General features: G+C 43.9%; 1 protein-coding gene across 2 annotated transcripts in view; it reads left to right on the top strand.

Annotated features, from left to right (window-relative positions):
* Positions 1-16688, top strand: part of ARHGAP25 (Rho GTPase activating protein 25) — an 84958-nt gene extending 68270 nt beyond the window's left edge. For both annotated transcript variants that reach the window (XM_036073096.2, XM_036073094.2), the window contains 6 exons: positions 3254-3386; positions 6488-6561; positions 8026-8147; positions 8962-9158; positions 12158-12690; positions 15739-16688. In XM_036073096.2, the coding sequence (XP_035928989.1) occupies positions 3254-3386; positions 6488-6561; positions 8026-8147; positions 8962-9158; positions 12158-12690; positions 15739-15946 (1267 nt within the window). In that variant the 3' untranslated portion in view covers positions 15947-16688. The remainder of the gene's footprint in view (positions 1-3253; positions 3387-6487; positions 6562-8025; positions 8148-8961; positions 9159-12157; positions 12691-15738) is intronic.
* The last annotated feature ends 1318 nt before the right edge of the window (positions 16689-18006 follow it).

Genomic DNA, 18006 nt, shown 5'->3' with positions numbered 1-18006 from the left:
TAGTGCAGCTGTATCTGATTCTCATTAAACATATACATATACAGATAAATTTTCAAATCTCTTTGTTGAGTTTCTGCTGGGCTGGATATGATCCGCCACAAAACTAAGATACTTCTGATACCTATATTTCTGTGAGAAACATACAGATGTACCACATTTTAAGGTCCGGGCTACCAGGGAAGGCTTGGCAGAACCATCGGTGTTGCCGGGGCTAATCTCTGGTGGATCAGGTGTTTAACTCAGAAGTCACCTGGCTCCTGACTTGTCTTTAGTTCTTGACTTAAAAAAAAAATCATTTAAAGGTGGTTCATTGGGTTGAAGGAATAGCAAACTCAGGAAAAATCACGCTGGAAATTTAGACTGTAACAGGGACAACTGATTTGGCCGTGTTACGATGGGGGCACAGACATTAAACTAAAAATTTACAGAAATAATTCTGTAATTTCCATTGCGTTAAGTGCTAAAATGGAAAACTAGATGGTACTATGAGAACTTAAAACAGGTGCCTCTTTTTAAAAAGGTTTATTTATTTATTAGAGGGGGGAGGGGCAGAGGAAGAGAGAGTCTTAAGCAGACTCCGCATTGAGCCCAACCCAGGGCTTGATCACACAACCCTGAGATCACAACCTAAGCCAAAACCAGGACTGGGATGCTTAACGGACGGTACCACCCGGGTGCCCTAGAATAGGAGCCTTTTGACATAGTCTGGTGGATTTAGGGAGACCCCTAAGAAGAAATGACATTTACGCTCAGACACATTAAGCAGGCATGAGGAGTTTGCCAGGACAAGCAGCATTATCTTACCCTGGTAAAATGAATCAGGAAGCTTTCTCTGGTTTTAAATGTTCCAAGATGATTTACATAGATAAGTGTGTTCTTTGGTTATAACTTTGAAGCATCTACACTATATCAGTGGTTATAACCCTTTCTTTTTTCTAACGTTGGATATTTTTGCTGTCGTTTCTTCTGATTGAACTATCTAGTAGTTTGTGCGTTTTGTTGTCATTTATCTTCAAAAGATTCTGTTGTTTTTTTTTTAATGTATCATTGATACTGTCTTTCTTATTTCAAATTGTTGTTGGCAACATTCATTGCTTGGATGTATTTTGTGTGTTGGGGGCTGTGCCAGGCAGGGGACAGTACATCAGAGACTGGAACCCTGGAGGCAGGAGGCCAGATAGGAAGCTGGGGCAGGATCCTGGCAAAAGGCCATCACCTACTGAAATAGAGCAGTGAAGGGCGGGACTTAGAGTGATTCACGTGACATTCGGATAGAATGTCGGGGCTTGGGGAGCATAATTGGATGTGGAGTGAAGGAGAGGCTCTGGATTCGGACTAAGACCATAGAGAGGGTTGCAGTGCTGGGGCATGAAGAGGAGCCACTGTGGGACTTTAGGAGAATGTGGGTCAGCAGGTTGTCGTTCTGCCATTTTCTTGGGAACTCCTCACGTATTTTGACAAGAGGTCTTTGCCCAGGAATATTTTTAGGCAGTGACCCAGCAGGGAAGACTTTTCCAGAATGCCCACCTTAAGTGAATGGTCCCCACCCCTAATTTCCTGAGGCAGCAATGCAGCATAGTCAGGACTCTATGCCAGTTCGCATTCTCATTTTGAGGCTGAGTGCTCACAGGCTGCAAGGGGGGGCGCCTTTTCAGGAGACAGCTCCGAACACACTGGCTATCAAAAACAAACAAAAAAACTTACTCGGGACATCAAGACAGAGCTTTACAGTCAAGTCCTGATGTCTCCAATGCCTCCCTCCTCCTCCCTCTTCCCAAACTGACCCCTGCTGTCCCTTCTCCGGGAGGCTCTTCTACCAGCCAATTCTATATTCCCCATCCCTGAAACCGAGGGGACACTCACATGGTCTGAGCCTCTTACCACATCATAGCTTTTCAAAATAACTACCTGGACATTTGCTTAAGAATACTCTTTTTTTTTTTTTATATGAAGTAAATAAAATTGAAGTAAATAATTTCTTCGCTAATGAACTTCAAGCGTATGGTAGATTCAGACTTATTTTCTCTTATAGTGCTGCAGGATAAATGCCATAGCTCTATAACCAGGGGTCAGCAGACTTTGATGAAAGGCCACATGTGAAATTTTGAGGCTTTGCAGGCCCAGATGGTTTCTGCTGCAGCTACTCAGCTCTGGTCTTAGCACAAAATATAGCACAAAATCAGCCAAAGACAGTGCAAAAACAAATGAGCATGACTATATCCCTGTCACACTGTGTGGATGCTGAAATTCAAATTGCATATTTCACAGGGCATGAAATAGGCTACTTCTGAGTTTTGTTCCCAACCATTTAAAAACATAAAGTCCATCCTTAGCTCAGAGGCTGTACAAATACAGGCATTGGGCCAGATTTGACTCCTGGGCCATGGTTTGCCTACTCCTGCTGTAAGCTGGAGAAGCTGAACTGAAAAGCACGAGCCACCTTCTTAGGTGAACAGGCAGTCATCTGCATGCCGTCTCTGTCTGCTGCAGGGCCTCTGCTTCCCACCCTCCAGGCTGATACTGGGCTCCCCCCCCACGCTGTAACTCCTTGCCACTCTTCAGATCTTGTCCCCTATGACTCTGCACTGGATGTCCCTCTTTTTCATACTTCCGTACAGTCCCAGGTCCTGGGCTTTCTTGTCATGGTACTAACCTCACAATATTGTAATGACTTGGTAACCTGTGAGTGTGCACAGCTCTGTGGCTCAGTGAGGCCAGGTGTCCTGTGTGTCCCTCAGGTTCACTGCTGAAATTGCAGTGCTTGACAGAATATCTTGCCCCTAGTAGGTTCTCTCAATGCTTACTGATTGAATGCATGATTGTGCAAATATGTGAATGAATCCCAGAAATGTTTTAAGCTCTCTGAGGGTTTAAAGAGATCATGGGCCATGGGTATAAATGAGTTATCACATGAAAAATTAGACTAAGTAGAAAATGCAAAATTGTGAGGCACTGAGTGACTTGGATAAAAAAGAAAGAGATGAAGACAAAAATAATTTAATAGGATTAATGAAAAGGTAGACCTTGAACTTACCTTTGAGGTAGTTGGTGGAAGAGATAAAGGAAGAAGTATTGGGGGTCATTATTCTAGAAGATTAGCAAAGATGGTGTGTTTGGATACATCTTTATCAGACTCTACTCCTTTGCAAAACTCCCTTTGGGAACATGGGATTCTATTCAGTGGATCACCAGGGGGGAGGTGAGGAATGTTCTGGAGTTTCACTTTCAAAGAACATTGCTTATTTTTTTGCAGAGAGACAGACGTGCACACAGTGGCCTCCCTGTTAAAGCTCTATCTCCGAGACCTCCCGGAGCCTGTGGTTCCCTGGAACCAGTATGAGGGGTTCCTGCTCTGCGGGCAGCTCATGAATGCAGATGAGGCAAAGGTTTGTATCTCATTTGAGTTAGTCATCCTGTTTTGGAAGAAGGTGATGGTTATTGAACACTATTCTGGTGGGCAAACTACAGCGGGTCAGGGGACCCATACCTTTGAGTGAGATACTTTGTCAAACTGCAACTTTGTCAGCAATAAAAGGCCATTGAAGCCAATCATAGTGACAGCCTTGCTGGGATGTGACAATCCAATGCAGAATTGACTATCTTGAATATACCCAAGTCACTTTAAAATTAATAAGAGAAAGAGGAAGCTTCTGAGAAGGGTATCAAGCAATATGGCCTTGCTGAGACCCTCATGGGACACGAGGACAGGTTGACCAACCTGGAGGTCAGGTGAGAGGTGAGAATGTTCTAGTTCCACGGTGAATGTGTGTCAGGCATGGGCATTCAAGGAATGCATGTGCCAGAGAAAGGAAAGACAAGGAGATTTCTTTGTTCTTTTTCAGCTGCAGCTGCTTGTGGGGGTGTGGTCAGCTGCGGCAGCATGCTTGTTAGAGCGCACACGTTCGCCTGCAGGATTTGTGATCTTATGTAAATTGTTTCCTGAAAGTTCTTACAGTCAACAGTCACCACGCTGGAGTCATGTTAATTAAACAAACCAACCAACAGAAGAAACCAGGAAAACCCATCTAGCAACAATAAAACCTTCATGGTTTTTAACCAGGATTTGCAAAACCAAATGCCCGAGGAATACGTTTATGTTATACTGCAATGGGATCTAACTCCCCACTTTGGGGGGTGGTTTAGTTCTTAGCACTACTGTGTTAAAACTCTCTTTGGAAACATGGTGCACGGAAAAGCCTACAGTGAAGACCTGGATTTACTTTGATTTTGCCTTTAGGCAAATTAAGCATTTTCTACAAGAGTTTACTTACTTAGAGCAACAGAACATTCTATAATGGCAGAACTGGTATATAGTTGCGTTGATCAATATGATAACCACTAACCACACATGGTTACCGGGCACTTGAAAAGTGGCTAGTTCAGCTAAAGAACCAAATCCCTAATTTTATTTTATTTTCTTATTTAAGTAGTCACATATGTCAAGTAGCAGTTGTACTGAACAGCACAAACTGAGACAAATTTCGTAATAACATCTGCTATACTTAGGATTGTTTTGAGGACAAGGGATATGAGGTAGGTGAGTGATATTTTTAAATTATTGGTTTAAGGAGAGGTTTATTCTCTATTTTAGAATTTATTACATAGTATACCCCCAGAAAATAATAGTTTTATATTTATAGTTATCATTTTTAAACAAAAGACCAATAGTACCCTAGACCTGGTAGAAAGCGTAGCTGTGAGAACTTCTCTCCTGACTCAGGGCGAAGAGCCTCACCATTTAGGTGGATCCTGGTACAAGAAAAACAGTGATTTTGTATTTCAACATCAGGAAATGAAAGGGACGATACGGATACTGCTAACACGCTGGAGCTAGTGTAGCTATTTTCCAACACAAAAGTTAGGTTACATGATCTCATCTAGATCTTCCTCAGCAACAAAAGGCAAATGAAGCCAATCATGGTGACAGCCTTCTTGGGCTGTAACAATCCAATGAAGAATGGGACTATAATCAAATACCTCAAGCCACTTTAAACTTAGTAGCTGAGTGCATGATTTTGGGCAGGATTTATGAATTTTTTTGTGGGGGTTGAGACGAGGACATGACAAGTCTTAATTAATATAGGCATATCAGCTCACCTTTGTGAACGTAATAACACTTTATGGAATGAGGTTTAAAAGTTGTCTAAAAAAACCAGTGTTTCAGGCAACTTCTCAGCCCCCAGCACCAGGGAAAGCAAAGGAGGTACACGGATGCAGATCTGACAATAAGACTCCCACCCCTGAACTTCCCCACTTTGGACCTGTTTCTCCCAACTTGCCTCCATCTCAACATATCTGAGTTTCTAACCTATGGTAATGCACGTCTGGGCAGGGCAGAGGGACTACAGCCTCCCTTGTTGGTGAAAATGTGGCAGGGGTGGTAGCTGGGAGCCGTGAGTCTACAGCAGCCTTTGCGAAGAATTGACTAGTTAAAATGAAGAGGAGGGAATCCCGGTATGAAGCGGGCATTCTGGATACAGAGGGTCTGCACCAAGTCACTGCATGCAGGCTGACAGGCCATGGGGTGCATAGGAAGACCTGCTCAGGGTTGAGGGAGCCTGTGCGTGTCATGTAAACTGACGCGCTTTTACAATCATGATGTTACCGGCAATCACCACAGACCCTACAGGCAGCTGCAGGTGAAAGGACCTGAGAAAAACTCTCTGTCCTTCCCCTCCCTGGCACATGCATTCCTTGTATGATGGTCTCATGGAGCTAGAACATTCTGACCTTTACCTGCCCCCCGCCCCCTGGATTAGTCAGCCTGTCCTGTGTCCCAGCAGGTCTCAGCAAAGCCTTATTGCTTAAAACCCTTCTTAGAAGCGTCCTTCTTCTCTCAATACTGATATTTTTCTTCTTTGGGGGTATTCGGTTTCATTTATTTATTTATTTATTTTTAAAGATTTTATTCACTTATTTGACAGAGACACAGCGAGAGAGGGAACACAAGCAGGGGGAGTGGGAGAGGGAGAAGTAGGCTTCCCACTGAGCAGGGAGCCCGATGTGGGGCTCGAACCCAGGACCCCGGGATCATGACCTGAGCCGAAGGCAGACGCTTAACGACTGAGCCACCCAGGCACCCTTTGGGGTATTTGGTTTTAAAAACCAAATGGCTTGGGGTATTTGGTTATCATCCAGTTCTTTACGGGAGTGTTACATCTCAAGCATTCACTAAGCAAACAATGATTGTATGAATTGTCAAATCATCCTTGCCTTAGAGTAGCTCTGAGTTGGGGAAGAGGGTATGATTAGAGACAAAAAAATGTCCTGTAAAAAAAACACGTGAGCCTCTCCATGCTATTTTTTTGCAGCTTCCTGTGAATTTATAATTATTGCAAAGTAAAAAGCTTTTTAAAAAATCACAAAAACCGTGGGAACAGGAGTGACTGCCCGTGCTGCTTCTGCACAGATCCACCAATTATGTTCCTCCTGTTCCAGAGTCTCATTGCCAGTGAGGGATGTTTACGGTGTTAAAATCTCTTCCCAGGCTCAGCAGGAGTTGGTGAAGCAGCTGTCCATCCTTCCTCGAGACAACTATAACCTCCTGAGCTACATATGCAGGTAAGAGTCCCCCAGCATCAGTTCCCAGCCGTATCAGAAAGAAGCCCCCAATTAGAGTAGAAAAGAGTGTCTCTGTGAACTCAGAGCTTCTGGTCCAGACCTTGGGAAGGTCAGCTGTATTCACGCAGCACTGAAGAGGTTCCCTTTATCCACAAGATGATTTAAAGGATCCACTCAGAGTCTGATTGGCATGCAAAGTGAACATGCTTCCTCCTTCAGGCCTGCCCCTGTGCTGCCCGGAGTCCTGGGACATACAGTAGCACCCAGAATCCTTATAATGTTTCTAGAATTATCTCCCATCTTCCTGACTCTGGGGCCATAACTTTGTGCCCTGGAGACATTCATGGCAACACATAGCATGTAGATTGACCCAGGTCTGTCTGAGCTGGGAGCCTGGATCTCCATGCCAGACAGAGCTGAAATTTATCTTCTTTTTAAAAAATAAATTGTTGTAGTATCCAGGTTATAAAAGTGATACATGCTTGATTTGGAAACCAGGAAAATACAACATACTATAAATAAGAAATAAAAATAATATACAATGTCCTCACTCAGCAAAAATCACTATTACTGCTTGGGGATGTTTCCTTTTGGATGTTTTTCTTTCTATGAAAGATCTTTACATACATCAGTATAAATATTGGGGAACAATTTTTTGTATATATTTGTATCCTGGTTTTAGCTTAATATTATATTATGAGCATTTCCCTATGTCATAAAATAGGATTATAGATGACTCTGTAATATTCCATAATGTTTCCTCATTTGAAAACACCACCATTTATTTGATAATTTCTATGTATTTCGAATTTTAAGTTGCTTCAACCTATCCATTTAAAAATGGTTTTTGGAGAAGGTATTTAGAAATTCCTTTGCCGATATTTTCAGTTTTTTTTTTTTTTTAATAAGGAAGCTGAGAGCTTCATGCCTCCAATGGGTGTAATTATAGTAAAAATTCATTGCTAGTTGTTGAGCACCCACTGAGAATTTGAGATGCTTGGTGCTATAATCGGAGGATGAGAGCAAAGAGGCATTGTGGATTCCCCTCTGTGACATCTCCTCAAGATAAAGTTTCCATCTCTGGAAACTTGGGTGGGATGAGTGCCGAGTGCCTGAGAGATAAGCCTATAAAGTCAGAATGAGGGGTAGTCACATACCCATTTGAGTCCTTCTAGTGTCCTCTTAGCTCCCTGAACCAGATCCTACCTCCTGCTGTTGGGGCGCCCCACCCCGAGCCCCCACGCCACCCCTAGCAGCTGGGCAGATCCCTTCTGGTTTCTCTTCCTCCTTGATCTTGAATGTCTCAGGGTGAAGTTAAACTCATGTGGGCTGAGCAGACTGGTTCCATTCCTGAGACTAGAAAGATGGAGATGGGATCCATCTCTGAGATCTCAGTGGTACCTGGAAGTGCTTCCTTCTGGCAACTTCCTATTTCCTACTATGGGATTTCCTGGTTGCCCACAGGTTCCTACATGAAATCCAGCTCAACTGTGGTGTTAACAAGATGAGCGTGGATAACCTGGCTACCGTGATTGGTGTGAATCTCATCAGGTCGAAGGTCGAAGACCCTGCTGTGATCATGAGAGGTACAGCTGGTCCTGTGGGGAAGGCACGTGCAGAGGAAGTGACAACAGTTACCTAGCTACCAAAATGCGCTGCAATTTGCCAAGCATTTTTAGTTGATTACCTTGCCCCAACTGTGAAATAGCCCTGTGAAAGGAGCAGGGCAGAAATTATGTCCATTTTCCAGATCACAGCAGAGCAGAGAGGTTAAAAATTGACCCAGTGGTCACACAGTACAATAGGCTAGCACAAAAACAGTATTTCTTAGTCTTTTATGACTTTTAAATACCCTTAGCCAGAGAAAGCAAGTTTGCAAGAAAGTAGAGAAAGCAAGTTTGATTTTATAAGACAACTCACAAAAAAAGGCTACTGGTAAAGTTGTGTCGAAAAGGCTTCTGTGGCTGTGTCTTGGTTCAGTGAGCAAAAGTCCTGGCATAGAGTACTGATGTCTGCCGTGGATTTGGGAAGGCAGTATGGCTGTCACATATTTACTATGTGTGCAATAAGAGATCAGATGACATATCGAGGACCACATCAGGGGGGAAAGATGTCTTCATTTTCTCTACTATTATATTGCTTATTTTCTGATCAAAGACTGACCCACAGGACCGTATAGGCTGAAAATAACCCTCTTTCACCCCACTCCCATATCCTTCTTCTATCCCTTCTCTTTCACCACAGTCTCCTACCCTTAGAAGGGTCCCATGAGGAGCAAAATGAGGTCTTTTGGGCCCTGTGGTTTTAGAGCCAAGTTTAAAGACATCCCACGGGTGGAGACCCTGAGGACTGCCTGCCTCCTGCCATGGTCCAGCTTTACAGATCTCTTTCTTCTTTCAGGGACTCCTCAAATCCAAAGAGTGATGACCATGATGATCAGAGACCATGAAGTTCTCTTCCCCAAGTCCAAGGATGCCCCCCTTTCACCCCCTGCTCAGAAAAATGACCCTAAGAAACCTCCAGTAGCTCGAAGCTCTGTGGGCTGGGATGCCACTGAAGACCCTCCAATTTCTAGGACAGATAGCTTCAGTAACATGGTAAGGTGCCGAGAACCTTCTTCCTTCCATCTGACTCTTCCTTTAGTCCAAGTCATTCGACGTAAAAGCTGGTCTAGGGTGGCAGTTTGAGGAGTTTTAGATGATGCCATGACAGTGGGCACAGATGGTACAGACCCATTTGAATGCATCTTGAAAGCCTGGCCTCTTTCTAAATCTAGTGTCTGTTGGCATCCTGGAGGTGGGGTTAGTGACACGTATGCCAGTCTCCTAATGACTGAGCAGTGGGAGTCCTCACTAAAGCCCACTCTAAAAGGGAAGCCTTGCCAAACACAGTCCAGGAAAGTTCAGTAGGGGAAATTATATATCACATTGTAAGTGTTTTAGCGAGAGTTGTTGAAAATTCCGGGTGAAAGTCCAGAGAGAACTGGTTTCCTGCTGACCCATGAAACGTGATTTCTTTCTCAGAGTATGTGATGTGTTCATGTAATATTTCTCATTCCCTGATAAGCTGTCTCAGCAATGTCACCCTCCTCATTTGTACTGAAGGGTTGGGACTCACGTTCACAATGTCAAAAAACTCTGCAACCTCTGAAATGTAGACGAGTTGAGGCCAATAATTTACAAAGCTCAAATATTTTTATATATTTATAGAGACAAATATTTAAAAAAAACATGAACTTTGTGTAGCAGCTTGATTCTTTATGTGTGACCAAGAGATGAATTTAAAGTTTCTGGTTGACCCAGTAATGTAAGTTGTCTATAGTACTATTAATCCTGAGGATAATTAAGAAAGTATTGAAAAAAAGGTAGGTAGTGGTAGTGGTTATGATTCTTCTTAGGTGATGTCTGTACATGATGCATTTTGCCAACACTCTCAAATTAAATTAATATTTAGAAATGCTCATACTTCATGTAATGAAATCCTATTAGAGGTCCTTGGGAGTAGACATTGTTAGGCTTATTCGACAGGTTTCTGTTATTTATTGTAACAGTGTGGGCAGCTATGGGTAGGCACTATTCTGGGAAACTTAAGTAGGTCACTTCTGGGGTCCTCACCATAACTATGTAGGGCAGACTTTGTCATCCACATCTTACCTTTCAGGAGCAGAGTCTCAAGGTGGTTGACCAGCTGGCCCAAGGTGGCAGCACTAGGATGTTACAGAATGGAATTTAGTTCTAGTTCTCACTTTGAGACCCGGTGCTTCTGACTCCAGTGGACTTGTGGAAGCAAGTGATTAGCTAGAGCAATTAGAAGGAGAGCCTGAGCCTTGATTTTCTGATTTTAGGACTCATTCTTTTTCTTCTTTTTTTTTCTTTTTAATTTAATTTAAAAATATATATACACGGTTCAAAAAAAAATTAAAATGAGAAAAAGATATACATTGAGAAATCCTGCTCCCTCTGCTATCTCCATTCACCCCATCCTTCCCCGCCTTTATTAGTTTCATACTTATTCTTCCAGTGTTCCTTTATGCAAATATAAATAGATATGAATGTAAATTATTTACTTCTTTTTTATGCAAATATAACATATTCTCTTGCTCTCTCTTCACACACACATACACACACACAAGCACGCACACGCATGCTACTCTTTATCTTCTATTTTTCCGCTTAAGAGTATATCCTGGAGACCTTTTTATGTCAATACGTGGACAGGTCCCTCAGATGACCGGATTATTTTCATTCCTTTGTACAACAAACAAGGCTGCAATGAATAACCTTGACCATGCTTCATTTTATACTCGGGTAGATGTATTTCTGGGATAAATTCCCAGAATTGGGATTACTGAATCAGAGGGTAAGTAGATTTGTGTGTAATTTTTACTAAAATTGTCAAATAGAGGTTGTGCCATTTTGTACTTCCACCAGCAATGCACGAAAGAGCCTGTTTCCTTACAGTTTCACTAGCAAAATGTGTTTTCAAATTTGGGGAAGTGTCTTATCTGATAGGTGAAAACTGATATTTCACTATTTTTTTTTTTTTTTTAGAGAGAGAGAGAGCACATGAGTGTGTATGTGAGAGGGGGTGTGGGGACAGAGGGAGAGGGAGAGAGAATCTTAAGCTGAGCATGGAGCCCAAGGCGGGGCTTGATCTCACGACCCTGAGATCATGACCTGAGCCAAAATCAAGAGTCGGACACTTAAACGACTGAGCTACCCAGGTGCCCTGATATTTCAGTAATTTTAATTTTGATTTGGGTTTCTTTAATAATGAGAGAAGCTAAACATCTTTTCTTATGCATAAGGGCTTTTTGCATTTTTCTTTTCCTCTGTGGACTGTCTGATCCTGTCCTTTATCCATATTTTTGTTGGTCTTTTTCTTCTCAATTTGTATGAACTTTATATATGAGTAGCTTGTTGTCTGTGATATGTATTGCAAATATTTTTGCTAGTTTGTCATTTCTTTTTTGATTTTATATATGGTGATATCTTTGTTTTATTTTTGTTCTTTTTAATTTGGGGGGGTCATGGAAACCCATGTAGATTGAATTTATCAGACTTGTATTTTATGACTTTTGGATTTTGACTTCTAGTTAGAAAGTCCTCCCCGGGGCGCCTGGGTGGCTCAATTGGTTAAGCAACTGCCTTCGGCTCGGGTCATGATCCTGGAGTCCCAGGATCGAGTCCCGCATCGGGCTCCCTGCTCGGCAGGGAGTCTGCTTCTCCCTCTTACCCTCCCCCCTCTCATGTGCTCTCTCTTTCTCATTCTCTCTCTTTCAAATAAATAAATAAAATCTTTAAAAAAAAAAAAAAAGGCCTCCTCATCCTAAAGCTATGAAAGAATCCTAGTTTAAGACTCTCTTACAACTAATACACAATTAATTTTTAGAGCATGAGTTAGTTCCTTTTCAGTGCAATAGCCTTGTGGAAAAACACCACACAGATAATCAATAATGTGATGAATTAAGGTCTTCTAATTAAGAGTTTCATGGGTGTGCAGCCAGGAGATACTTTCTTTCAAGTTGCTAATCCTTATCCTGGGGACCTGACACACGGGAAAAACCCATGTGACATCCATGGCCATTTCTTTCTAGACCAGCGACTCAGACACAACCAGCCCCACTGGACAACAGCCGAGTGATGGGTGTCTAGAAGAGAGCAGTAAAGCCCCCAGGGAAAAGCTAGGTGATTGGAAGCTGCAGTCACGAAAAAGGACTCAGACACTCCCTAATCGGAAATGCTTCTTGACATCAGTGTTTCAAGGTGCCAACAGCAGCAAAGTGGAGATCTTTAAAAATGAGTTCTGGTCACCTTCTTCGGAGGTAAAGGCCGAGGAAGGGCACAGGAGAACGATGTCTCAAGGTGTGCCCCACTGTCCCGACTCCCAGCGGACTTCCACCTACGATAATGTCCCTGCCCCGCCCGGGGCCCCCGGGGAGGAGGCAGCTACTGTCTCTTCCCACGCCTGTGACTCCAAGAGAGAAACTCTTGCCAGCCCTAACTCTGAAACCGGGCATGGAAAAAAGAACTCTGGAGAAGAGGAACTTGAATCCTTGCAGAGGGTGGTCCAGGAGCTGCGAAAGGAAATAGAGACACAGAAGCAAACGTATGAGGAACAGATTAAAAAGTAAGTCACCTGCGGAGGGGCCTCGGGCAGTCACTCGGCTTCCATTTTCAGAAGCAACAGGGATTGTTCTCCTCTGCCAACGAAGTGATATTAGAAACCTTGAGTTTAGAGAATACAGCAATCTATAGCAGTTGGGCTTAATTGAAGAAAGGGGTAAAGGGAATGATGAGATGACTACATTAGTGAAAACTCTTAAGTTTTAGGTTAAATTCATGGAAAGTGAAGTATGTAGCTTATGCAGTTTAAACAACTATTTCCAAATAGTGGTTCTTTAAGGATCGACATGCTCTAAAAATTAAGAGGAACTTGACTTTTTTTTCATATTCATGTGATTCATCCCTTCTGAAAATATTTATTGAGCACCTACTGTGTGCCACACACCATCCCAGCTGTTGGGGAATAGCACTGAACAAAACAGACAAAAGTTTTATAAAACTTTCCTATAAAGCTTTCCTTCTATCAGGAACAGACAGACAATATGTATAAGAAATTAAAATATATGCTATGTCAGATGGCGGAGCATGCTACGGGGAAGATAAAGCAGGGCAGGAGGTTGGGGGGGTCCAGGAAGGGGGTTCCTATGTTAAATAGGGTGGTCAGAAAGGCTTCACTGAGTTGGTGGCATTAAAGCAAGGGCCTGAAGAGAAGAGGGAATAAGTCAGGCCCACCTATGGGGGAAGAGCAGGCCAGGGAGGGAGAAGCGAAGGTGCAGGTCTGGTATGTTCATGCACAGGAAGAGTGGTGGTGAGCTGGAGCAGTGGGGAATAGCTGATAGGAGAGAGGGCAGACGAGGGCAGGAGGCCGTGCCAGCCACCTTAAAGCCTGTGTGAGACAGAGCTTCTAGCCAGATCTACTTGACTAAAGCTTCACCAAATCACTGGCTTCCTACTGAGCACAGGCCCCCGGGGGGGAGGGGGGGGTTGAAGGGAAGGCCAGTACGGAAGCTATAGCCACAATTTTCATGCACATCCCTAAGGTGCTTGGACACAATGTGCTCTCTTGGGTAGGTAAACTATTCTCTTGAAATCTTTTTCACACCACTGACTTTTCATGAGCATAAAGCTCAATCCAGCTTAGCCCATATGAACTACATCAGTAATGACGTAAAATGTGAACTAGTGGGGTTTTCAAATTATGGGTACTTTTTCAGTCCATTAAGACTCAGGTACGTGAAAGGAAGACTTTTGTGAGCCCTCATTCTTTGTTTCCTATGTAGAGGACTGCCCGTCTAAAAGCAAAATGTAGATCCTTTGTCTAAGAACCTGAAATCAATCATTTGTAGGACTGCAACATTCATGTGCCATCTTGTCTGTGACGGAAGCAGCCACAGAGAAGTTTCCCACTCTACTCTCATGTGAATATCATTGACAGGGTAGGGAAAGATCCAGCTGCCATGGAGGGGCCATTCCTCCTGAATGGAACCAAGTCCTCTGAATTCACCCATCAAAGGGGTCCTCCGTCCTCAACAGTGAGAGGAGAATTAACAGTCCATAGCTCCTGCTCTGAGCTTCATGTTTCAGACATACCTTTTCATGTAATCCCCCACAGCAATGCTGTAACATAGATAATATCCCCATTTTACAGAAGAAATGGGGGCTCGGGAAGTATAAAAAGATTCCTCAGGAGGCACACAAACATCAGTAGGGCTGAGATTTTAACCTGGGTCAGTCACACTCCTGAGCCCACCCAGATTCTACCTCTCACCGGAATCAGTCGTCTGAATTTAACTGTAGTCTCTCAGTTGGGATTTCTCCTAAAGCAAGATGGAAGCAAGAGTATACTTGGAGAAGAACTGGATTTGTAATGAGAGGGCCAGAAGGAATGAGACTAATTTAGCTATAGGAAGGGGGAGGCAAGGTTCCAAAGAGGGGCTGATACTGGAGAATGGTCCAAAGCCCCTGAAGACAGAAACCGGGCTGGGCTCAAATGGGAGCTCAAGTTTCTAAAAAAAAAAAAAAGGCCATTTTGGGGGAGGGGGGTGCCGGGCAGGGAGGCAGCACCTCACAGAATGAAATTCTGAAGAAAATTTCCAATCACACAATCTCCCCACAGTCCTGAAATTTCCTCTTTAGGCTTAAAAATGGCATTGTACTCTCATTCCTAGGAGTTAATTCAGCACAACCTGGTAGAGCAGGGAGCACCTGGGACTAGACTAAGATTTGGGCCAGTAACAGGGAAACTTCTGGGAATTCAGAAACGCAACAGATTTTTTTTTTTAAAGATTTTATTTATTTATTTGACAGAGAGAGACACAGTGAGAGAGGGAACACAAGCAGGGGGAATGGGAGAGGGAGGAGTAGACTCCCCACTGAGCAGGGAGCCTGATGCAGGGCTCGATCCCAGGACCCTGGGATCATGACCTGAGCTGAAGGGAGATCCTTAATCGACTGAGCCACCCAGGCGCCCCCCAAGAGATTCTTCACTTGGAGCAGACTGGAAGTGAGGGTGGGGCTGCCAGGGCCCCTGCTCCCAAAGGGCAGTTCAAACTTCTCCAAATCCCTACCCCTAGAGGGCCTTAATAAGAGAAGGCATTGGTACTCTCGCTGGAAGCAGTATGGGCAGGAACTCATGTGTGCAAAGGTCTTGGGAATCTGGATATGGGGCTTCAGCAGTCAATCAACATTTCTGTTGAGCAGGACATGAGCAAGGTGCTGTGGAGGTAAAAAATATAGATAGATAGACGATAGATAGATAGATAGATGATAGATAGATAGATAGATAGATAGACAGATAGATATATTAGAGGTGGTTCCTTCTTTCAAATACTTTATTTATCTGATGGAAGATAAAAAACATAGAACAACATGAAAAACAACAACACAAAAGATGTTATAAGATCATGTTAAATGACAAAAGAGGGGCTCAGACATGCCCTGGGATTTCAGGTTTACTGGGAAGTCTGCGTGTGGGGGCCATGTGGGGGGAGTGGAAGTTGGATATAGGACTTGTGATGTAGAAAGGAAAGTGGACAGAGTGTGTGAGCAAGGGTGAAGGGAGAGTCTAGAGGTCACACCCTGTTCTTTCATTCTGTTATTTCCTTCCTTGTAGCCTTGAGAAGGAAAATTATGATGTCTGGGCCAAGGTGGTGAGGCTCAATGAAGAACTGGAGAAGGAGAAGAAGAAATTTGCAGCCTTGGAAATCAGCCTCCGCAATGTGGAGCGCTCCCGGGAGGATGTTGAAAGGAGGAACAAGGCCCTGGAAGAAGAAGTCAAAGAATTTGTCAAATCGATGAAAGAGCCCAAAGCTGATGCTTGAGGGTTCCAAGCATACCATGAAGACAGCGCACAGTGGCCCAATAACACATTCCCTTTCTCGGTGCTACCTGATGACTGAGAAGCGAAATTACTCCCTAGGAGGGAGAAGACATTTAGGGGGAAACATCACTTTTCCCAGTAAAATAAATCGATGGAATTTGCAGGAAGATGAGGGTGAGCAGGGACATGTGGGGACATTTATGACCCCTGTGGCTGTATTCAAAAGGATTGCATTATTCCACCATGGTCTCAGGCCGAGGGAAATGGAACCTTCCATGGCTGGGTGACTAAGTCCAAGGGAGACATTTGAAACAGGCCACATCCTAGGACCCTGGCACAGGGGCTGGCCCCCACCAAGGCTGGACTGAGACATTAGTTCTTTTTTGTTTTCTTTCTTTGTGGAACAATTCATCTAGTCAGATGCCTCATGGTGTCCTTGAGACACAGGGGCAGAAAATGATATTTAGCTTTCTTGTACTCATCTGTGGTGAGCTGTGTTTTGGGGGGGCCGCACCTGCTGACCAGAACCCCATTCCGTACCCCCCTTCCATGATGCACACTCTCTAGGGGCTGGAAACTCAAAATTATTATTAGACTAAGACAAAACAAGCAACAAACTTTGTATTTATGAAGGCAAAATTGATAAGAAAGGCATATACAAATAAAGCGGAAAGAAAAGAAAGAAAGAAAGAAAAAGAAAAGAGAAAGAAAGAAAGAAGGAAAGAAAGAAAGAAAGAAAGAAAGAAAGAAAGAAAGAAAGAAAGAAAGAAAGAAAGAAAAAGAAAGAAAGAGAAAGGCAGAGCAGTTGGTAATCCTTACAGACACCTTGGTGAGCCTTAGTGAAAAGTGCCCTTTCCCGGCACGTGGCATGGTGAGCAGGGCCTGCGCTGGGTTCCAGTCCCGACCTGCCTTTCCATGGCCACAGTTGTATACGGTGGACCTGTGACAGAGACCTTCTCACCATGATGGGACTTCCTTAGACGGTGGGTGGGGGGTTTAGATAGTAATAGTCACAATAATATTTTTTTCTGTTTCACCAAAGTGCAAGTGATTTCACTCCTGAAAGGAACCAGAAGCACTAGGGAACAGCGGGGAGGGGAGCCTTCCCAGCAGACAGCTGACTTGTCCTCCTACATTAAGGCAGTCTAGCAGAGGGCCCTGGTGAGGCCCCACACCTCGCTAGGTGGGAGAGTGGACTCTTTCATGGTGACTGTCATTGTCCTCAGCAGGTGGTCTCTAAGCTCTTTTGACTATGTACCCCATCAGTAGAAAATACTGATGTAGAAATACACCCCCCAATAGATTTCTTTACTTATAAATTATATACATGTACTACTACATTGCAATATCATATATATCCTAAAACACACTCAGGACAGACACTGAATAAGGATGAGCCCTAAACACGTATAAATAGGTGTCCTCCAAGGTGCCTTCCGCTCTGGAGGCCACTGGCCCGATTTCCCAGCAGGCGTTACCCGTGCTGGGTTTATAGAGGTCACGCTGCTTCCACGCATTTACTTGAACTCTTGAAGCCACCTGGCTTCCTCATAGATTTGAGATCAATGGTCACCGTGGTGAGAGTTGAGGCTCCCCAGCACGTGTTTCCATCATTTTTCCTTTTTCTCCTTTCGTTTTCTCACTTTTTCTCCTCTTCTCTTTGTTTTCGTCGCTCTGGTTATTTCCCCCCTGCGTGTGGCCGTGACACATTACCCACAGAGCAAAAGGTACCGACCGGAGGGTGAGTGTGGCTCAGTCCTGCTACTCAGGTCCCGCTGCAGCCACCACCAGCCACCAGACTGCTGGAGGGAGGGGGTGAGAGCCAGCACATTCTCTTAGAGACCTGCTTACAGAAGACTGGGGGGTGTGGGAGGGGGGTGATTTGGCACATCATTAAGTAAAGCAATAAAATATTCGATTTCCTGGGGCTTACTTGTTTTGTAATTACGGAGTGGCAAGCGTGGAGACACTTGCTGAACACCTAATTCACACTGATGAGAGTCTGTAGTTCTGCAGGGCGTGGATTCCTCACACTGATTCTTTAGGCGCTGAAACAGAGCT

Source organism: Halichoerus grypus, chromosome 10 (assembly GCF_964656455.1).
Source record: "Halichoerus grypus chromosome 10, mHalGry1.hap1.1, whole genome shotgun sequence".
NCBI lineage: Eukaryota > Metazoa > Chordata > Mammalia > Carnivora > Phocidae > Halichoerus > Halichoerus grypus.
This window is presented reverse-complemented; position numbering and strand designations above follow the sequence as displayed.